Source organism: Triplophysa dalaica, chromosome 22, assembly GCF_015846415.1.
Source record: "Triplophysa dalaica isolate WHDGS20190420 chromosome 22, ASM1584641v1, whole genome shotgun sequence".
Classification (NCBI taxonomy): Eukaryota; Metazoa; Chordata; class Actinopteri; order Cypriniformes; family Nemacheilidae; genus Triplophysa; species Triplophysa dalaica.
In genome coordinates this window covers 10,931,954-10,955,929 of record NC_079563.1, presented here as the reverse complement: position 1 = coordinate 10,955,929, position 23,976 = coordinate 10,931,954, and the positions used below count along the sequence as shown (strand labels likewise).

Genomic DNA, 23,976 nt, shown 5'->3' with positions numbered 1-23,976 from the left:
AAATGCGTTACCTTTACAAAGTTTAATTACCCTTTTAACAACTAAATGACCCGTTTGGTTCTTATTCTTTGACCAAACATAAATATTCAGGTGCAAGGGCTTGGGTGTTCCTTTTAACTGATAATTTCAATTGCACTTGATTTTTCGGTGTACAGATTTTTTGTAGTTTAACAAGTTTTTTTAATTTATGGGTAGAGAAGCCAAGATTTTAAGTACTGTTTAGTCACGATAACTTTATCATTTAAGTACAAACAACTTAGGGCTTACAGTGTGACATTTGGGCCTCTAAAGCTGATAATTCTTCATTCAGTGACACAATATCTGGTTGCGCGTTGTAGTTACACAGCATTAACAACAGCATACATAAAATTTACACTTGGATTCATACAGGGATTAAGCTTCTTTCTCGCTCTCTCACACTTTCTCATTCACAGATGTAGTAGTCCCTCAGTATCCTAAGCCCCATCATTATCACAGGCAGGTGCATTTGTATTCTTTTACTGTTTTTGCCGCAGTTGATGCCTAATCTCCTTTTAATCATAAGAACTCTTGTGAATGAGGTGTTAGGTTAGCTGGTAAAAAAATTGTAGGAGAGTACAATAAACATTGGCAAACACAACATAAAAGATCATACAAAAAAGAATTCTGTAATCTTCTTAAAAGGATAGGAGAAAACTACACACACACACAATCCAGTCTTGGAAATATGAATGAAGTCACATGTGCTGAATTGCAAATGCTGCTGACATTTTGATTATAATGAAGACAAATACCCAGTTAAAGAAAAACGTCAATTCAGATCTATCTGAATTATAAATCGTACAATGCACAAGAAGGGAATGATAAAAACAATACACAACTAATTTAATGAAATGCTAGTATGGAGAAAATTCAGGTTGGATGGCAGGAACCAAACAATCAGCATCTCTCATACAGCCTTTTGTTAAACAGACAGGACAAAAGCAATATAATTAAAGCAAACATGAGGACAGCAGAAGAGGAATGCACCACACCTCAGACGTAACCTCTGCAACAACAGCAAGAAAGTATAGACTGTGGGGCAGTTAAAAGAAAGGACAGGTGATTAAATCGCCACTGACAAGACCACCAGAGAAAAAAAAGGAGAAACCGAAAATGGATGGTGCAAGTAAGTAGAAAGCTTGGGGATAAAAAGTACAAAATATCAACGAGGAAAAAACGCCCATATTAAAGATAAAATGTGATAATGACAGAGGAAAATGTGATGGGGCCAGATGTTATTCCACTGTATTAGGTTACAGAGAGAGGCAATCAGAAAGCAGACCCACTGAACACAGTAGTAACCCATTAGGAGGTGGGGTTTGCAATGCATTATTAAGCACACAGCATCAGAGGTGCCGCTAAGGACATCCGGAGGTAAACATTATGTAAATCAACCCCTCACTTTTGCACCACAGCCACATGCCAAAACTGGAGCCCATAAATGCTAATAGTACCCAGCCCTAAGCAGTATAAACTTCCTTTTGTTGTCGTAGTCTAAAAAAAATGGTGATTGTTTAGGGTGCATGGCAACTTTTTAAAATATGTATTAGTAAAACAAAACCCTTCAGAAAAAGTAGTGTAGACTTGTATACAATCATATAATTAATTTGTTGTGTTGTGTGCTTAAACATTAATACAGTATAAAGTAGTTTTGCAGTTTTTGAAGCACCTGTTCAACAAAATTACTTGTAATCAAGCTGATGCTGATAGACACTGTAAAATATTTTTGAACTCAGAAAGTGGGGTAATATTCTGGAATAAATTTCAGTATTGGAATTGCTGGTGGAGCTAAATTGGTCTGGCAGAGGTTGGAGGATCACACACTCTCTCGTCTCTCGGGAGGCTTAAGGGGGATCAGAGAAACGGAAGCCAGCTGAAACAGAGAACCGGAGAAGGGTTGGGATTTTGAGGAGGAAAAGCCTGGCCTCTCTCCAGGTCAATCAGGAGGTCTGATTGCTCATCTGCAGAAAAATCCTCTGAAAGCTTTCAGACAAACAGATAGGATGGGATTAACTCATGTAGGGTTATCAACACAATGCCACGGCAGGTTCTTCTGAGGTTATCAAAGAGAAGATGATGGGATTCAATGCTCACTCAGGTGAGAATCAAGGCAGACAAAAAAAAACCAGTGAGGCAAGCAATGATAAATATTTTGATGCTTCAAATGCTCGGAGAAAATCAGACCAATACAAGAAGAAAAAAGGGTTCACACAACTTACTGCAATGCCACATATAACAGAAAAGAAATAAAATCTTTAAATACATTCACACGTAATACTGCCATTTAAAATCATTGCAAAGTGATATAAATAATTTAGAGTCATGAATAATTATACATTATGTATGACTTATATACATGTAGGGCACATACATCAGAACAGTGATTATGTGTCGTTTTTAGAGCTTGAAAGCTTCAGCCTGATAATCATTTCAGTCACATACATAGTTGGATCTATCATTTTTGGCGTCACAAACAGGATCACTTTGGCATCATGATGCAACAATTTTGGTTGTGTGTAAAATAGCAACTTGCACATTCTTTACAATTTTAATTTTGTGTATCACAGAAGAAATGGATTTTAAGTGACACAACGGTAAAGAAATAATGCAAAGGAATTTATTTTTTAGGTGACTATCCCTTTAATACCGTGAGAACGAAAGTGCGCGTGAGTTTCATTTGATAGATAGCAGAAAGATACATATGATGGGTAAAAATAGCTAAAACAAGTTCATTAGCATTATTTCCTGCTGTTGGATCAGCGATTCAGTGCGAGTGTGTGAGTCAGCAGTAACCCAGAGCATAGACTGCCCACTGTGACAGCCAACAGATAGAGGGAGAAGAGGGATTCATAAGCACACATATTAAAGAAACCAGTTATGGGCAATGCGGAAAAGACATTCAGTCCGAGTCTTACGCAATCTAGAGCAAGAAACCTTTGTGTGAGGTTGTGTATGTGGTGTGTGAGAATGTACCGTGAGTGTTAGGATGTGTGCTGTGGCATGTTTGTGTGTGGAACCATCTGTTCTCAGCAGTGTGCATGAGTCAGAGACAGACTCACGAATGGCATCTGTGCTCCCTCCCTACTCCTCAAGTTCTCGAACACCTTCCTCCTGTCACATCCATTCCTTGTTATGTCTACAGATCTCATTTTCGTCTTCACATTCTATCTCCTGTCTCTTTTCCTCTCCTTGTCACTCATATATTTTGCTTCATGACATGTGCACTAGGTAGGGTGCACTGCAAAGTAATACAATGCCTTATCAAACTAGACCCTTATTGCATGCAATATATAATATACATACAACTCCTCAAACTCAATGAATAATTACTGTGCAATATAATTACTCCCTCATCCGTTTTCTATGTAAACGCAGAAAATAATGTCAAACCTCTTTCAGTCAATGATAAGTTGTATACCACATAGTCTGGACTATGTTAGTGTGCAATACTCTTTCCGCCAGAAAACAACTATTCTTCTCAAATATCTCAAAGCCAAACAGGCTGAAATATTGTTAGGGACAGTCCATGGCCCCATCCACTCCCCAATGACTGTTTGAGCAGTTTCAAAGTAAACAGATCAAAAGAATGGGTTAAGAGAGAATCAATATCTTTACGGAATGACACAATGACCTTTAGATACACTTAGGAACACAAAGACAGACACATAAACCCTAAAATCAATTGAAGCAGGTTTACCTTAACTGAAGGTCAGTGTCTAATTTGTGTCTTAGGGGTTGTTTACAGTCAACCGCTTTTAACTTAAAACTCTGTATTCACAACGTTTAAGTTGTTCATTTATATGCCGACATAATTATGTTGGTATGAACGCAAACTTTACAAATCGGTTTTACAAAACAAATTTTTGGAAATGAAATCGCTGTTGTCTCACAAAAAATTAAAAGGGGAATTTGTGAAAACGTGACATAATTCACATCTGTATTGTGTTGTCTTACAAAGTAACATCACCGCCTACAGCCCTGGCATAAACAATGCAGAATTAGACAGTGTTTTCTGTCATTTTTGCGGATTATTTTCACAACATTCTCATCTGTACTGTGAAACGTTTAAAAAACCTACTTTTCTGTTTTTAGTATGCTGTTGTCATGTAAATGCATTTTGGACCGTGTCTATGCTACGCGATAGGCGAGTTGTTCTTAATGGGTTTGTCGCGTCGCACCCGGCCGCATCCAGTGGGGATTTTTAATTATATTATAATGGGTTCTAATGCCTTTCTAATGCCTTTTGTCGTGTAGCGCCGGTCGCGTCCTGTGTAGAAATGGCGTTACTTAGTACAGACATGTTTGTGGGAGTAATTCTACAAAGAATTATATTTGTTTCCCTCATATAGTTATAACAATAAAAAGATTACATCTTTTATTATGTGCTAATAATTTTTTTCTTTATGCAATAATGCATTCCTATATTCAATTATTCAAAACAACTTTTGCATCACAAACAGAATAACATTAACAGAATAACAGATTTCTTTTTTTCAAAGTCAAGTGTTACTGAACAAATATTAAAAAAATTAAAAGTAAACGTTAAGTACAAATATTTCATTAAACAACCTGTGTAATATACCTTGTGCATGTGATTTACTTTGCTGTTGCTGTAAAAGTCACATCTGAAATTCTTTTATAAAGCATTCAACATGCGAAAAATCTAGTTCATTCAAAACAACATGTCACAACACACTGCAGGATGAAAAGCATTCTTGCTGTCTTTAAAGCAGCGCAACTTCAAACAGTCTTGCCACTTTAATTTCAGTGACTATAATTTCACTCAATGAGAAGATCTGAAAGACCCCAGAGACCCAAAGATGAATCACTTTCAAAAGAGGACTGTCACTGAACACCAACTATCGACCATAAAATGAAACGGGACTGCTAGAGACTGAGATGGGGACTGAAAAGAAAAATGAAAAGAGTTTCTGGAACAATCCCAAGACAGGATGACATGTGAGATCACATACATCAATGCTGCATGCAAGATGGGAGCTCACACCAAGCACCTGACAGTTAGCAATCTTTAAAGATGAATTACATCCAGACGGATGGAAAAATGGATGCAAAGAGAACATGTGATGATCTGAAAGCCTGAGAGGGGTGAGAAGTAATATTTCAACAGATGCTCAAATATTCCATTGTTTTCTCTTGGCTTCAATCTATTTCTCCCTGACTTTGAGTGTGAGGTCGTGTCTGTGATCTCTCTATACAGAGATGCTCTGCCTGGATCTTGGTTAAGGTCAGATGATGCTCTGAACCTCACAGTCAGACACCGACCGCTTCAAACGATGAACAGCAGCTAAAACAAGTCTGCTGTTAACTATTAAAACCCAGTTGAGAGAAATGACAGACAGAAACAAATGGAAGGGGCAGCGATCGAAAAAGAGAGAGAATTATAGAACATAGAGAATTGTTTTGTAAAAGGATCGATTGTTCTTAAGCAATACATGTTGTCCGCTAAATATTAAAATACAGCCACACAAAAAAAGAGGACGTTTCAAAATTATTTTCAATTTTCATGATTTTTTAGTCATAGGTATTGTTTAGGCAAAATTATATTTTTTGTTTCATTCTGTGAACTACGAACAATATTTCTCACAAATTTTAAATAAAATATTGTTTCTATTTGCATAAGAGAAACCGATCAAAATAACAGAAAATATGCTCTGTATAATTCCGACCTCAAATTCTGCAAAGACAACAAGTTCATATTCGCCTTTAACCAAAACCACAATAATATTTGTACATGTATCTAAAAAATGTTCAAAATATTTTTTTCTGTTACAACCTCGATTGTCATTGTGTCAGTCTTTCACATTACTGTTGGTTGACTTTTTGTCACTCCTGAGGTTTGATTTAGTTGAAATTCAACATTCACTGGACTAGAATGACCACACTTTGTCTAGAAATGCTGAATAAATGGAAACAGGCAATATACAGGAATTATGGATCTAAATTTAATACTTTTAAGAATTTTTTAAGACTCCTTCCATACATTTTAAGACCTCATCTGCACTTTTCGCACACACCGAGTTTTAATCGGCTACATTGGCGACACTTTAACATACATTAACTATATACTGATTGTTAGATAGCACAACTAAAGAGTCTTAGTTTGTGATTAATCTTTATTAATGTAGCGTAATTCAAAAGGGTGGGAAAGAAGCACAAGAGAGTTCATTGAGTGACTAACCCAATGCAGGGTTTAATAGAAAGGGAAACGTGGTTACGCTAATCGCCTTCCAACACACAGAGCATTACGCCTCACCTTTTTTTCCGCAGAGACAGCCCTCAGCCATGGTTCCAACTCTTTATCCTCAAATAATTTACACAAAAACTTGAATTTCCCCATTAGTCAATGATGTTGTTAAACAACCGGGAGTAAATGGACCTCAAACTATTCGCCTATACGCATAGATTAAATTCAGGCAAACTTTAGCATATGACTTCTTTGTAAAAATATTAAAAGATGATACAGAATTTAATATCTTGGAAAATGCCGTTGAGAGCCTTAATTTTCACTAAGTTTGTTTATCAACTTTTAATACTTTTTTAGACACCCTGGAAAGTTTGGAATGGTGTAATTTTTTTCCACGGCTGTATGTAAGATTCAGTCTAAGATTCAGACATCTGATTTTTGCAAGAAAATAATTTAAATTTTGGGGTGAACCATTCCTTCAAGAGGTTCCTTAACACATCTGAAGCAGCTCCAGTACTAATCACAGCTTAATAAGTCCAGTTGAATTTGCAGCCATCATTCACACTATACAAACTGATTTAGCCAATTACAAGACGACCCGCCTGCATCGGTCAGACCGGAGGAATCGATCAGCTGTCAGTGGCGGCTGGCCCGGCGGGATCACACTGGTATCAACGGAAAGCCTGGGTCAATATTTCATACTGATACAATATCAAGCCTAAAGCCACAGCCTGTCATTACATGAGATTACAAGTACAGCACACATATGTCTGACAAATACCTATGTTTATTTGAGGGCTCTTCATAATACTATGAAGTGTTGTGTAAACATTTAGATCATTATTATATGATAACAATGGTTTATGTGATCACAGTCAGATTGACAGCCAATAGAGATGGGCCACCTTTTCCTCCAGCGCCAAGCCATGCACTCGGTCAATATGCAGTTAAAACAAATCAGATCAGCAGTGAGCCCACAACTGACAACACTTCAGAAAAGAGTAAAAACATTCATTTTCACCTGTAACTTACATGTTAAACAGTGCGAAAATGCCTTTTATACAGATGTTATATAGAGATATAGAATTTAAATACAGAAGGCACACAAATTGCATGTTTGTTCAGAATGGGCCAAACGTGATGCCTCTGCAGGAGTCATTCATGTTTAACAAGCAAAAAAGTTATTTTGATGCTTTCTACTTCTAAGTGTGTTAATATAAATCTTTGTTGGGCCACAGTGTTCAAAATACTTTAAGAGGGACACTGTATACACCAAAGCATGCACGAAAGACGTCACACCGATTACTCTTGTGTGTCTTTTTGCTTGATTTTCACACCACTGTGATTGCCAAGGGATTCCACTTCCCAAGCGATTCCTTTGGATAAAAGAAGGTATGACATAACTCATCCAGTGACGCATAAAACTCTGGATGCTTGAATCTGCAGCAACGTCAACTGTTACCGGGAGAAGCCCGGCCAACATCATGTACAGTATGTAGGTCACATTAAAAACGCATGCAGGCACACGCAGATGCCAGTTTTCATAGACAGCCAATCTCAAAGCAGACTGGAGTTTACTTCAGTAGAACGGAGCAGTCTCTGATCATACTGAGGATTAATTGTGTTGACTCATACTGCTTACGCAAGAAGTCTGCTTGGATCAAACACAGTTTCTTTTGTGACCTAAAGCAAAGTTTATAATAATAATAGGAGAAACTAATAATTGCCCTAATTGTGTTTTTAACTGCAGTTATCCTAAGCACTTACTGTAATATGTCTCATGATTCTATGTTAGCGTCTGTAGGAGTATCCGGTACAAATACGTTGATGAAGGGGGATAAGCATGTAGGCGGAGTTTAAAAACGATGAAAGAAAGATTACAATTAACTCTAAAAAGTGGAGCATTATGCTTATATGTTAATTGAACCTTAGGGATCTCCCAGAAATTAGGAACAACATAACAATGTACTTAGCTCAAGTGCTTTAGAAAGGACAATATGCAATGACAATTTATAAAACGGACAACCCCACCTCAGTTAAACACACATATATATTGCAGGGCTCTGTCTAGGGGGGAGCTAAGGGGGGGCACTGCCCCCCTAAATTTTCCCTGGGCCCCTTCAAAAATGTCAGCTGACAATTAAAAAAAATACTTATTTTTATTATATGTTATGATCTGGTATTTGGTTACATTACTGATTATATTACTGGAAAATTGTTGAACAACCAGAATATCTGATTGCTCTCCCCAGTCCAGCCAGTTTAGTCTTGGACCTGATATACTGTATATCCACTATGTTTACATTTTTACAGTAACTTACGGGAGATGGGTCGATATGGGTCACTCTGCGTGCTGTCCGTCGAGTGGTTACTGGACACGGAAGAGACACTGGAGCTCCGAACGAACCCAAATGCAGCAAGGCGAGCAGGCGGGAGGCGGGAGTAACCAGGAGGACGAAGGCCAGATTGAGCTGGTTTCGGCAAGAGAGACTTTGCAGCCACTGCTCTTTTTTGATCTGAAAATGAATTTCAACAGAAATCAATCATGGTTTGTAAATAAAAATAAGGAAGAATGATGTAAGGACATTGAATAACATGCTGCCTTATTTTTACTTCAGACTAGATATGACGCACATGACACCATGGGGGTCAGCTTATGCATAATATATTCCTGGTATACCGCTGTGACATAATGAGGCATGGGGAAATGTTCTGCAGGGTACAGGATCAGGACTGTAGAGTTTGAGATTAGGACGTAGGCTACAGTAGTAATATCATTAAGGACATAGTTGTAGTAAGTTCATTAAGACAACACAAGGAACAAAAAAAGGTCTATTTTATGCATTAGCAGATGCTTTTATCCAAACGTACAGTGCATTTCACAGCCAGACTTACTGCAGCTTATTCTAGTCAAGAACCGCCCACTTACCCATAAAAAACTGAGTGACATGTAAATGAACCCAACCACTGTTTGATTTGTTTTTATGTGGCATTTAAGTGGCAGGGATTTTTTAAACAGATAGCACCACAATGCTAAGTCATCACAGAAAGATGAAAAATTAATCGAACAATGGTAAAGCACTAAAAAGCCATAGCCTAGATTTTTTAATTTTTTAATGTTTATTCAACACAAAACTAAATATGTTTTAGTACTACCAGAGATGTTACTAAAAACAAAGGCTGGGGGTCTCTTGCGAATATTCTACTTCACTTATAGATAAAAGTATTCAAGTTCTACTGTCACCAACCTGGCAACCTTGTTAACACAACTTTTGTTACCATGAGAACTGAGTATACAGTACGTCAACTGGATTACTTAAGCCAGCTCTTACCATCTTGTGTGTAATATGCATCAGACAATGAGTGAATGGACTGTGGACAGTGAGTGGGTGTGCTGTCTGTAGATGAGACTCACAGTAGGATATAAAGAGAGAAATGAAGAAAGAGACTGGTATTTTACAGCTTCTCTTCAGTGAGAGTTGAAGATCACAAAGAGGTTTTCTGCTGTCTACTTCCAGTCATTCATTAGCACATATACCAGTTCATTCACACCGAACCAAGCATGATAACCCTCACGCTCATCCTTCTTGGGAGACAATAACACTGTTTCCTTACTAAATGTGCTGGGTTCATAAAGCCTCCATATGTTGTCAAAAATCTTTCATATAAACTTCAACACATAATTTATCAATCCGTCCAACCTACATGGCAAGTGGATGGAGCTTTTCCAAGTATGTATGCATCCACCTATTGTCTTATACTTTAAATGTCCAATGTCTACTTTTTTTGAGGATCGATTGACAGAAATGCAATTTAATTTACAGTACATAACTATGTCTTCAGATGTGTATATAACCTTCCATAGTGAAGCGTTGTGGTTGTATTACTTTAGAATGAGCTATTTTTACATATTCACACCATGGTCCCCTTGCTTGGAATTTACCATGTTGTTTCTACAGAAGCTCTAAACAGACAAACACGTTTCATAAATATGTTATCTCCTTCGGCAAAGGAGCGGAAACATGACGATACTACCGTAATGCTTCATAAGGGAGGGATGGAGTGAGCCGTTGGATGCAATTCCCAACCTCACCGCTAGATGCCGTTAAATTAAATACACTTGAGCTTTAAATAATAAATGTCTATTTTTCAAAAGTGTGTTTGTGCCAGCTTTCTTTGACACAAATCCAACTTGATTTGATAGTACATTTTATACATTTAAAGTTTTTTTTTGTGTTCAAATACCATTATAAAGTCATTGGTTATATGGCCAATAATATGGCTAATAAGGCATTTGACTGGCTGAGTGAAATGTGTGGTGCTGATTGGACAGCGCCCATTGTTTAACAGGGTTTATGTTCTTCAGCAGATGAGGAACATGAATGACACTCAAGAGTCATTTCTGTTACACTTACAATAGTCCAGGAAGCAAAACATTAAAGATACCCATAGTGTTCTAAGATGTGGCCCATTATCACATGATCATTAATATTTTAAGATGTACCAGCAGACATTGACAAACACATGAAGTGGCTGCATGAAAGGTGCTTCTCATAAAATTCCCAAAGAATGTTCAGGAGGTGGTTACCTTACCCAAATTTGTATTTATTTATTCAACCTCATGCGATTCATAACCTGACACAATAGAAGATATTTTGAGAAATGCCGTAGTGGTTTTGTGTCCATACAATGGAAGTCAATAGGGGTCAATGCTGTTTGGTTAAACACGTTCTTCAAAATATCTTCTAGCGGGTTCTGCAGAGGAAAGTCTTGGAATGAAACTATGGTGTGTAAATGATAAAAGAATATACATTTTTGAGTAAAATAACATTTAAAAAACTAAATCTAAAATTAAAAAAAACAACTATATATCCAACAGATCTCACTCATTTAAATCATTTTAAATTCTATAAAAAGAAAAACAAGTGTATCATCTTTAGAAAGAGTGTAAAAACAAACATTAATATGCAAACACACACACATGGATCTACCACAGTCACTGGGTGACTTAAGGGACCCACTTCAAGGTTTTCTTTGAACTGCCAGACTCCCCCAAGCCTGAGCTCATAATTTAGGGCAGGTGGAAAGAATGATCCCCTCCTGCGCTTCGAGATAAAGCACCCCCCGACTCCCCCTGTCCCCCACGATGGTGTTATTGGAGCAAAGCGTAGTGCATACCAAATGACAATCCACACTTTCTCATTTCCTGTCGCGTTTGCAGACATTTATTAGACTGCACTGTCAGCAGAACGCCTGAGAGAGTCATCTAGTACAAATGAACCAAAACACGCACATACACACTAAGCAAACGCACACACACGCGCTCTCATCCATTCATCACAAATCAAATGCGCCCCAGCTCCAGTGTTCCCATCTATACTCCCCCCACCCCAAGCGTGGGCCATCAAGGTCTTTAATGAAATTGCAGGCAGCATCTCCTCCGCATGAGGGTCGTGATCATTAAAGATGAATGCGATCCTGTTATGCCAATCTGAGTTTTTTTCCTCCATAAATCCTTTCCTTCTGCACCGTTTCCTCTTAACGGACAAGAGGTCAAGAAAAAAACATTAAGTTCCAGTATAAACTTGAAAACATCTCACCATCATAATAATTCCATTTAAAAAGTTAAATCTTTTTTTTAGGGTTTATGAGGATTTTTTTACTTAAAGCCAAAGGGAGCATTTCTTCTAAATGGTTTGGGAGTGAGTAAATAAGGATAGAGAATGTGTGTGTGTGTGTGTGTGTGTTGTGTTCTTATGCTAATTTTTAATTATGGATTGAACAGAGGAATTCATTGATTTTGTACTGAGTGTTAAAATGCATGAATACATTACTAGAGCTCTTTTATCAAGGCCTCACTGGTGCGAAGATAAACACTTAACAGCGTTAATGAATAAGGAAATGCAAATAAATTGTTTGTCAAACAAATGAAGCAGAAAATACATACAGTATGGTACTCTCAAGCTCTCTATAGATACAAAAACTGATTTTAAAGGGATAGTTCAGCAAAAAATGAAAATTGTGTCATCATTTACATGACTTCTTTCTACCGCAGAACACAAAAGAATGTATTTTGAAGAAAGTTGGTAACCGAATAACTGAGGACCCATTGACTTGCATTGGTTTTGTGTCTATACAATAGAAGTGAATTGTTTGGTTACCAACATTCTTCAAAATACATTCTTTTGTGTTCTGCGGTAGAAAGAAGTCATACAGGTTTGAAATAACTTGAGCATGACTAAATGATGACACAATTTAAAATTTTGGGTTAACAATCTCTTTAATAACTGCAAACTAATAACTCATCTAATCTATGATCATATTCTCCTAAAGTTGGTAGAGCCGGCGCATGCAAAGATGAAAAACAAGTATGTATTTTGTAACTACAGATAAAAAAGTGAAAGTGTACTGTACCTCAAAGCATTAAACAACACCCATTAAGATTTTAATCATAGGTGTTATTTAATTAACCATGAATCATTAGGTCAACAGCTCATTTTTGTACATTCTTATTTCTTTAAAGGGAATTTTACATGAGACATGCGAGACCAAGTTTATACCTTAATAACAAGTAATTTTATACTCCATTAGGACTCATGAGCTAAACCTCTAAGCAATAAAATATTTCTCCAGGTGCCTCTTTTACCTGCATCAGTATCCCTACGCCAGCGGAAAACTGAATTATGTCTGAGCTTCAGATACCACGGGTGACTATGCAGAATCAGGCGTAGATATTTGCACGACTTGAGCGTTAATTGCTTTGCACTTCGAAGATTTGCAAACAGGCCCAAACAGCAAGAAATCGGCATCCACATATATTAATAGAGACTGCCAGGGCTCTGCAGCGAGATAACAGCATGTAGATAGACAGATGCCCTCTGGATAAAACACGAAAGATGACACCAGTGCCGGTATTGGATTTAAGATGAAATAATTAATATCTTCACCTTGGCAGGCAAAGTTGTTGGGAATAGTGTGCTTGAGGAACATTGGGGAATTTTTAAGTTCAGAGAGAACTCCCTCATGGCAAAAGATGAATGTGAATTTTATTTATTTTCAACCGAACGGTGGGAGGTAATGTGTATTTTATGCTGACTAGAGGCTGAGATGAGTTTATCTTTAACAATTACAAATGCATGGCTGACAGGGATGAGAGGACTTGCATATTTCGTTCTCTTGCCTCTATATAAATGTATCATCTCAAAATATTCCAGAGTCACCACTGCCCGTAGGATGAAGCTTTAGTGTTTTTATCAAGCAAAAACTATTTACATAATTGCATTGCAATCTTCTTCTAAACTTACTCCTGGGTGGTAGCTTTCAATTCCACAATTGAAAATGTAATTTTGATTGTAATGTTTATTATGAAAAAGTAAAACACTAATCTCTTGTTTTACCTTGAGGTTCCTGAGGGATCTGAGTGGTCGGGGTTACAGCCTGCATTGGTTGGTTGAGGGCCAATGGTGACTTTGGGTGACCTGTTAGGACCATTCTGTTTTTAGCGGTTGCAGAGGGAGTCCTGTTAACAGCACCAACGCCAAGCTGAGGTCTTAGGCCCCGCGGAGAGCGATAAAGATTCCCTGTGTCTTGTGCTCCCACAGGGGGTCCTAATGTGTCCTCGGCTCCAGACATTGTAGACCCAAACGGGACCGGAGATCTGCTCACCTATTTGGTCAAAAAACAACCACAAACTCAGTTGCAGTAGTAAATAAACTCATTCTATGGTAAAGTGCAATGTTTTAACACAATAAACTTAAATCTAGGAAACAGTGTTATTTGAACTCTCAAACACACATACATTATTAAAGCATTCAAAATATGGCACCAAATTTAAAAAGTGGGTGTATTTATAAAAGCAAGTAAAGAAGTAATTAAAAGTCCTAAATTATTAAGAGAATGTAAATTGTAATTTTCTAGGTTAAATTAACCTAGAAAATATTCATATCTGACCCAATAGAGGGTTGAAACACCTCAGCATATTAAGCTAACACAACCCAGCATAAGTTCATTTACAACCCAATGGTTGGGTTTGTTCCTTTTTGGCCCATTTTTTCAGTGAGTGTGTAAAATATTACTTACCACAGCAGAGTTTGGTTTGTTGAGAGACCCATAGAAGCTATCAGCCCTCCCTGTCATTTTGTGGGGCATGGTACTGCTGGGTGGCTTGATGCCAGATACCATAAGTCCAGGACAGAAGAGCCGGACTTTCTGCATCTCTTGGCGATATTTATCATAGAGCAAGTTTGAGGCACTCAGCACAGGGGCATCCCTTTGATCTCCTGGTGTTGGTTTGGCTTGAGTACCACTATACGTTGTAAGTTTCGTATGTAAGGATGACACATCATAAGTTCCATCAAGGGACTGTGGTTTAATTTGTGGGGTCTTCCTAATGTACGTGATGATTTTGGGGCGAACGCTTTTTGGCTTTGGTGGGGACTTGGATGGAGGGGAGGTCTCTCTTGGAGGAGGTTTATGGATGCTTGTGCTGATTGTAGTTTTGACCGGAGCTCTTAAACCAGAGCTGTACCCCTGTGATACAGCATAACCCAACTGTGGACCCCGAGAAGGTAACGTCTTGATGGGCGAAGACGAATGCTGTCTCTGAGGTGACCTAGTGTTTCTGGGGGATGGAGGAGTCGATGGTCTTGTCGGACTGCTGTAGGTCCGGCGGCTGAAGTGAGTCTTTCTCTCTAGGCTTGAGGGACTGTCAGGACGATCTGCAGAGCTCTGCCTCTTCAAGCCTTGAGTCTCTCCTGTAAATATCTGGTTAGGAAGCATCTCTGAGCCTGTGTTTGAGGACTTAATATTGACCTCTGTAGTCTGCTGAACTTGTTGATGGCTATAACTTGTCTCTGAGAAGTGTGAAGGCTGGTGTCCCATCTGGATGTCTGTGCTGACATATCCTGAGGTTTGCCTTTTATCTGTATCGGTAGAAAGAGGTCGTACTAGTTGCCTGCAAGAAGGTAGCACTCTCACCATACCTTTGGGCAACTCGGATGAAGTCATTTTCCCCTGGTTCTGATCTGCATCTGTGGTGAGTTTTTGCATTTGTATTCCTCTGTGTGAAGGATACCCCACACTTGGAGTGATTAGCTTACTTCTGTCATATTGTGGTTCCTGAGGCAGTGTGGTTGAGTTGTGGTTTTGGTCCAAATCCCTGGGAAGCTCCTTGTTTCTATCTGAGTGGGTGTAGGACTCAATAGTGGCTAGTTGCTGGTTCTTGCCTTTGCCTGAGGTAGACTTGGTGGACTGGGAAGAGAGAGGCTGCGTGCGGCCTGCACTGTCCAGGGAACTGGCTAAACTTCCACTGAGGCTGGTAACTGCAGAAAGTGAAGATGAAAAGACATTGCTCTCAGAACCACTCCTGGCCTCCCTCAGGGTCCTATATTCCCCAGAACGAGAGCTGGAGGTCCTGAGGTCAAGAGGTTGAGTGTTCTCATTTGCACCTCCATCCACCCTGTGATTCTCATTGTGGTCTTTCCATGCAGTTCCAACAGCAGATGTCATTGTTTTAAATGTTGACAGTCTATCAGAATAGTTCTTTGTTACTTTTTTGTTCCTCACTCTCCGATCTCTGTGTTCTTCATCTGCAATTAATGTTTCTAGCTCTTGACACTCCAGAAGTTCAAATTCTTCCAGCTCTGGGTCCTCACTCCGAGCATGCGTTCCCCAGATGATAATCCTCTCCTGGGCTTCAGAGTGAGATGTAAGAGAGGGTCGTGGGCTACTGTGCTCTTTTTCATCAAAATAAATTTCCTCTATGGATATTTGGTTGGCATTAGCATCTCCCGCTCGTTCTAAAAACGTCTGCTTGTTTATGTCTTCTTGTTGGTTGTCTTCACCGGTTCCTAGCTCTCTTTGAACATTCATGTTGTATCAGCCATAGCCTCTTTGTGGATCCATCTAAGGTTTAGTTTCTTTCTTCTTGTTACTAGGCCTTTAAAGTTTTCAGTTCGGATGGAATCACAACCTCGTCTTGCATTCCTTCCTTTGCTTCTCCAATGTCCTGCCAAGGAACCGTTTTTTGTCGCTTCTCAGCAGGGCAGAGCATGTAAAGAAATCATAACCATTGCTAGGACCTTGAAATGTCTTGATTATTCACTTGAAGCCAACCCTGCATAGAGAGAAAAAAAATTACTTAATTTACATCACAACATTCACGGGGTTGACATCAAAGGGATAGTGAACCAAAAACGGAGAATTCTGTAATCTTTTACTCACACTCTTGTCATTTCAAACCAGTATGACTTTCTTTCTTCTGCAGAACATAAACAAAGATATTTTTAAGAATGTTGGTAACTGAACAATTGAGGTACCAATTGACTTGCATTACACCGTGTCTACACCGGACTCTGCAAGTTTTAATGGGATCGTTGCACCGCGCCAAGTCCGGTGTGGACAAAATGGTTCTAATGCGTTCTGTTGTCTCTTGTCGTGTCGATCCGCATCCGGTATGGACATGATGTTAGTTTTGAGTACGTACAATAGAAGTGATAGGGTATTGTCGTTGTTCAGCTACCAACATTCTTCATTCTTCAGGTTTGAAATGAGGGTAAGTAAATGATGACAGATTTTTCATGATTGGGCGAACTATCCCTTTAATGATGCTGTAAATGAGAATGTTGTGGTAAACCATAGCCCTAGAAAACACAGAGAAATATGTTACTATGTTTTAAGATTAGCAACAAGATTGAGCAGCTTTATAATTCTGTGGAAAGGAGTTTATTGCAATTTTCAAAGAATTTAAAACAGCTTGAGGGCATGCACCACATTCTGAACACAGAGTTAAATGGTGTGTACATTCAGACTTGACTTAACCGTATGTAATAGAATAAATACAACTTTATTCGTCCTATCTTCATATGTTGGTAAGAACAAAATCGAGTAAATACCATATATTTGCTGACATTTTCGCCTAAACTTAATATCAGAGAAGCAAAATTAAAGGTCTATCATCAACAGGTTTCTCTTTCTTTTAACAATCACACACTGATGTCCAAGTTTAGATTGAGTATAGCCAATTGCCTATGCAATTTTCAGCCTTTTTGACATTAACTTATCATTACTATTGCATATTTTTATCAAGTGGGAAAATGCATAGTCCATCATATAGTACCAATATGCTGCAAGATGTAATATGCGTGGTAAATAAAGAGCTGCGGATGTAAAACCCAACAAAAGTCTAAGGCGACTAACACAAAACAGCTTTTGTATATCTGTGGCGTCTTTGGCTCACTCTTTTAAAGACAGATGGCAATACCTCCCCCTCTCTAGTAATTAATTTTTAAAATCTCCATTGGTGAGAATTCGTACGGCCAAATCAGGAAACCAATTTGCATAAATGAAGACTGATGTGCTGGTTAGGTGAGGTGAGTGGAGACGTGTGTTGGAATCTCCCCGTGCAGATTTAACCCCAAAAACAAAAAGACGTAAAGAGTGTAAAATATGCTGTAATTAACAACACTGCTCACGTGAGAAAAAAGCCTCACAGTTGGTGAAAGAATTACGAGAGACAAGATGAAAATAAATCAAATGTGTTTTTGTTTTTGCATCTCTATAAAAACCAACACAAACAACAGCTGCATGCATATAACTATCATTTGGACAAAAAAACAGAGAGTGTTCCCTTATGGCGAATTGGTCCGCACCAAAGAAAAGAACAAAGGAAGGTCAGTCTGACATTTTCCCGGGAGGAAAAAGGGGGGTTGGGGTCCCTCCATGTGCTGACTGGGTAAAGCGTGTGGGTGGGTTGACATTGACTAGATGGGCTTGAATCAATCTCAAAATAGAGATTCGAAAAAGGTGGTTGTTTTTTTTACCAGACACTGTTCACTTCACATTGATTGTAATGATTTTGCTTATACTGAGTCACTGGATTAGTTAACAGGACATGGGAGCCTTTCGGATCCACCGAAGACCACTAAATCACGTCAGCCGTCAAGTTGAGGATATAAGTGTGTTTGTGCAGGAAATCAGAAAGGAGGACTATGGAGAAGCCCATACGATCCATAACACAGCCTGTTAAATGGGCAACAAACCGGGAACGAGCATATTGATGTCGCGGCAACAGACTGTCACATAGTTCCACCCACAATACTGCAGACTGATGAATGTTGAAATCACCCACCCACACTCCTACTGGCAAATTAAGACTGATATCAAGGTACACCGCACCGGCTCATAATCACACCAATATGCATATGTATACATAAATAAAAGTGTTATTGACACAAAGTATCAACGGGGAGCTAATCTTAAACCCCAGGACACACACTCTTGCTTTTATCACAGGGATGCGTTAGGGCTGTGATTGGCTTGCGAGGCAATCTGTTCAAGTGTTTCTGTAATGATGCCCTGTTTATATCTTCAGTTCTGCCTACTGAGTATATTGGAGCACATCATCAAAGATTAGGTCATGAAACAATTTCCTTTTTTAAACCACTTACAGTAACTGAATGCCATTACTTTGAGCAGATCTAATATGTGCCTTTCAAAGGGATAGTTCACCCAAAATGAAAATTGTGTCATCATTTTATGTCATTTCAAACCTGTATAACTTTCGTTCTTCGGCAGAAGCCAAAAGAAGATGTTATGAAGAATGTTAGTAACCAAAAAACAGCGGTACTCATTCACTTCTATTGTGACCCCACGGTGCAACACGATCTCACCATCCAACTTGGTCATACCACAATCACTCTTTCCAAAACAGCCAGGAACCTCGGAGTCATATTTGATGAGCAGCTGTCCTTCAATGATCACATTGCAAAGACAGCACAGTCATGCAGATATGCCTTATTCAACATTATAAAGGTTAGACCCTATCTCACTGAGCATGTGGCACAACTCCTTGTCAAGGCCCAGGTAACCTCAAGATTGGACAACTGCAATGCTCTCCTTGGTGGTCTTCCTGCAAAGGCTATCAAACCGCTCCAGCTGGTTCATAACGCAGCAGCACTGCTCATCTTTCAATACTCAATGTATTTATTATTCACACTATATTAAATTTACTGCCGCAATCAAAATGCTGAACTGCACTGTAAACTATAGGAAATACACTAAATGGCAGATGGGGTAAATGCCTCTGGTTGTCTTGTTTTAACACACTGACTCTAAGGCAGAGCCAGGTCAATAGGGAGCTGGAAGAGAGAACTCTACCCCAAAGACCCTGTTCTAGTCTAAAACAATCTGCCTCCGAGCTGCTAACAAACTCCTGGGTGCTTGTTTCTCTCTAGCTCTTCACTCAGTTCCCGCTGAGCTACAGTAACTTGCAGCCGGAGGTTCCTGAAACAAACAACGCATAACACGTTTTCCACAAGTAGGGCACATTCCTGGATCGAGATCCTTGGTCGATTCTAGAACAACTTCTATCAACCAACCACAGGCTTCAGCCTAAAGCAACAAACCACAGATCCAATTCTCAGCATGTGACAGACAAATGTAGCCTACTTATGTGTGGTCACAAGAAAAAACGCCACAAAAAGCCATTTGTAATTTTGTCATTTGTTGGAATTACTCTTATTATAAAGTGACAACTTGTGTTTATGTTTTTATGTTTTCATACCCTGAAATGATTTGTTTCCTAAAACCAACATGAGTCTATCATCAATGTCTGACAGAAACCTTGTTTGTCCAAAACTTTGGAAAAATGGAAAACTAAAAAAAAAAACACTACGTTAAATTATCAAGTTTATTGAAGCAATGCAGGCGCAAGGGGGTCATTTGTCTAAAATCTGATGCTATGACTTGGTAACAAAATACTCAGACACTACTAAGACACTCTTCCACTCCTCAAATACATAAAAATTAACCTTTATAGGGTTTGTTGAGTTAAGAAAGAGTTTTACATGAACCTGCTCAGTATTCACTTTTGTGTTGAAAACAATCAAAGATGTGCTCTTCATTCACAATGGAGGCCAGGTGAGGTTTTACAGGCAGTTTGTGGATCCAATTAGGTTAAGAAGTTTAGACAAAAGCTATTTTTTATGATTTTTAATGCTTAAATATTTGCAAAACCAACTGGCAGAAAGAACGTTAAAATAATCAAATGACAAAATATGGAGAGACAAGGTTTTCGTCAAACACAGACAGCTTTGTTGTAGATAAAAGTACAATATTAATTAACAACAATATCAATATAATCATTGATTATTGCATGCTTGTTTTCAGTTGTCATACAACAAAGTGATTTGCAGAAATGATATAAAATCCCAGGTGTGCATGTATTCAAATTCGGCTCATCGAATCACAACTATCCATTTTATAAACTGATATAATTAAAAATATATAAACAAAACAGTCATCTGTAGCGTTTCCAGAAATATAACAATCCATATTGCTTGCAGCAAGAGAGAAGGGTATGTGATAGAAGCAGCTATAACCCCAGTTACTTGACTCCTCCCACCCGTTTTCTCACCGCTGTCTGTCTATTTTGTCAGATCTGATTAGAGTGTTGTTGATCCTGTTAATTGGCCGCTGCAACACGTCTGATCCGTATGTACATGCACGGGTGTGAATTCGTGTCGAGATAATAAATCAAGCCAATGCTGAGAGATCAATCTGTGAGCACCAAGGGCAAAAGAAACAAGGTATTATAAAAGTCTTGCTATTGTTCTCCAGTTCTGCATGCTCATTAACCATCTGCATAAATACCTTTACATAACACTTAATTCGTATTCTGTTAATGGGGTTTGTTTTGAGAACATACAATAATGCAATACGTTAGCATAGAGAAAAGCTTTTTTGACTGTTTGTTTGAAACAAATGCTTTGCAAATTATCATTTGTAAAGTAACCAAAATTCCATCTTTCCATTAGAAGATACAGTCCGTGACATGTCAGAAATGACTACATGTAGCTGTGTATCATACAATCAGTTATGAATAAACGATTGCTGTTGTCCATTAGCATCAACGACCATAACTATCCTTTTAATAGAGTCACAAAAACATCAAAACATCAAAATTTAGGTAGAAAACGAAGCTGTTTACATGTGTATTCTTTAAAGCAACAGAGGTGCTCAAAAGTATACTTTTAAGAGAGGAGTCATTAGGAAACTGCATTCACCCCAATGTGAGATTTATTCATTCCTGTTCACCTGTGATGAAGGAACACTGTAACAATGTAAATTCCTTTAAAGGCACAAAGAAATAAATAAAAAAAATTTTGCTTACAGAGGAGTTATAATGTGATAAAATTATCGAAAAGCACTGACACTAATAATATTATCATGGTATTATGTGGCCCCTTTAAGATTTATCAGCGTAAAGGCCACTGAATTTTAAACTCACTGTTCTTTATTTATAGAGGTGTAAATCAACAGTTATTAACACATGCGGACCCTATATGTGACCCTGGACAACAAAACCAGTCTTATGGGTAAATTTGTCGAAATTGAGATTTTAACATCATCTGAAAGCTGAATAATTAAGATTTCTTTTGATGTATGAGTTTTTAAGGATAGGACAATATACGGAGGAGATACAGACGTTTATAACTCTGGTATCTGAGGGTGCAAAAAAATCTGAACATTAAGAAAATCGCCTTTAAAATTGTCCATCAGAGACGCTGTAGCAGGAAATCCACTCACAAAAATAATGTTTTAATATATGAAGGGTAGGACATTTTACAAAATATCTTCATGGAACATGATCTTTACTTATTTACTTTTATGATTTTTGGCATAAAAGTAAAATCGATAATTTTGACCCATACAATGTATTTTTGGCTTTCACTTAAAAAGTACCTGTGCTACTTAAGACTGGTTTTGTGATCCAGGGTCACATATAACCTTCACAGTAGGCAAATCTCTTGTGGAGAAAAGTGTGTTAACTCATGGTGGTAAAGTCTAGTGACTTTAGAAAACAATGCGGGTCCAGTAGTGCTATCAGTGCCATTTCAAAATGCATTGGCTGTTTTATACATCCAATCAAATCGCAGAGAATGACACAAGCCACGGCCACTATTTTCCTCATTCCAATTTCATTCGGTAATTTGTCAAAATATGGAAGTAAAAACGGTTGCAACTTCCAGTTCAAGGGGACTTTAAGACATAATTATATGTGGGAATGGAGGGTATGCATTGACGTCACTTTCCTACGTGAACATGTCGGGACAGGCCACCCTGGGTGACAAAACACCCGTGAAACGGCTGATGAGAAAAGGAGAAACAAAGAAACCGGGAATAAAAGATTAAATTATTAGCTGGAATTACAAGCAGCTGGACTCGATGGTGATCCTTATGACTTCCCTACGACTTACAAAGGAATCAGGTGTTCCTGGACACTGAAATGTTGCACAGAATTGCATTTCCTGATATTGTAAGCAGTCATTTTGTTGAGTGTTCTGCATGTCCGGCATGATCCCGTGGTAAAAAAAACATAACAGGAAGTGATTCACCTAAAAATCATTATTATGAGCTTATGGTTAGAAATTGGGCACGGTAAAGAATTTTTTTTATGCACAATAGTTGGCTTTTTTTTTTTTTTTACGAAATAAGGTTTTGAATTGCAGTTTAAAAAATGTGAAAATGCAATGTTTAAAAATACTTAAAAACTGAAAAAATTATTGCTCTATAGTTTCTTGGACTACAATCCTGTGACAATCTCTAAAAACATTTTCAGTAGGCAATGCAAACCGCATACAGTAAAGTGCTATTTACTGTAATACATGGCCTCTTGTGACTAACTATTCTATTACATTATAATAAAAAGACAAAATGAAAGCATCTTTAAAGCATCTAGTGGTTTAGACTCAACTCTACATACTGTGGTTTTCAACAAGTAGAACTTGGCACATATTTCAGTTTTTTGTAAGATTTTTTTTAAAGAAATCAATGCAGAAAGAGGAACAACAGCTAAGCCAATCAAAGCAGGAACAGATGCTACGGTTTGACCGAGCATGCCAGCCAATCCTGAAGACAGGTTTTATCAAGTGTGATATTAGGGCATGGTAGAATGTGACAAGACATGGCACAAGCGCTCAGCTTCTGATGTTTAACTCCTAATAACAGAAAATGAATACCGAGCGTCCTCAAATTACTCAATCGACACAATGAGTTAAGGAGATAGGTTTAATTCATTCGAAAACTCACTGTTCGAGAAATTATTGACGGTTCATTCTAATTGTCGCCATATTTCTGCTGTCCTTTGGACACGGTGGGAGCGATCGAGGGTGGGCCTGAAGAGCGGAACCGAGCAGAGGCTCCTGCCTAATTCAGCGAAACTAATGGTACTTGAAAGCTCTTCTTTTCCTGTCATGAATTGAGGATGTGTGTGCCAATCAAGGTAGAGAGCAAAAACAAATGCCATAGAGTCAGCAGAAGAAGTTTGTGACAGAAGGGGACAAAGCAATGAGATAGAAGACCTTTCAGAATAATGTATGCTGTGTTAAAATACTGTCATTATTATGTCACCCTCTTAATTTTTCCTCTTACTTTTTTTTACAACAAGATATTTTGAAGAAAGTTGGTAACCAAACAACGGCGGTACTCATTGACTTAGAAATAGTCTTTTGTCCATACAATAGAGGTCAATGAGTACAGTCATTGTTTGGTTTCTGACATTCTTCGAAATATCTTCTTTTGTGTAATACATGTTAGAAACGACAAGAGGGTGAGTAAATAATTAAAGGATTTCCAATTTTGGGTGACCTATGCCTTAAAATATGAATGCATCAGGCCACATCATCTCTAGTATACCTTTACACATGTGAGATCATTTATAAAGGGCCAATGACAGGTTTTCATCCTCACTT

At 38.2% G+C, this 23,976-nt stretch overlaps 1 protein-coding gene across 2 annotated transcripts in view; it reads right to left on the bottom strand.

Moving 5' to 3' along the window:
- The window catches only part of mtus2a (microtubule associated tumor suppressor candidate 2a), a 65,889-nt gene that overhangs the window by 15,715 nt on the left and 26,198 nt on the right, over positions 1–23,976 (bottom strand). For both annotated transcript variants that reach the window (XM_056737198.1, XM_056737199.1), the window contains exons 2-4: positions 14,306–16,340; positions 13,624–13,891; positions 8,548–8,742 (exon numbers count right to left, since the gene is read on the bottom strand). In XM_056737198.1, coding sequence (XP_056593176.1) covers positions 8,548–8,742; positions 13,624–13,891; positions 14,306–16,096 — 2,254 coding nt within the window. In that variant the 5' untranslated portion in view covers positions 16,097–16,340. The remainder of the gene's footprint in view (positions 1–8,547; positions 8,743–13,623; positions 13,892–14,305; positions 16,341–23,976) is intronic.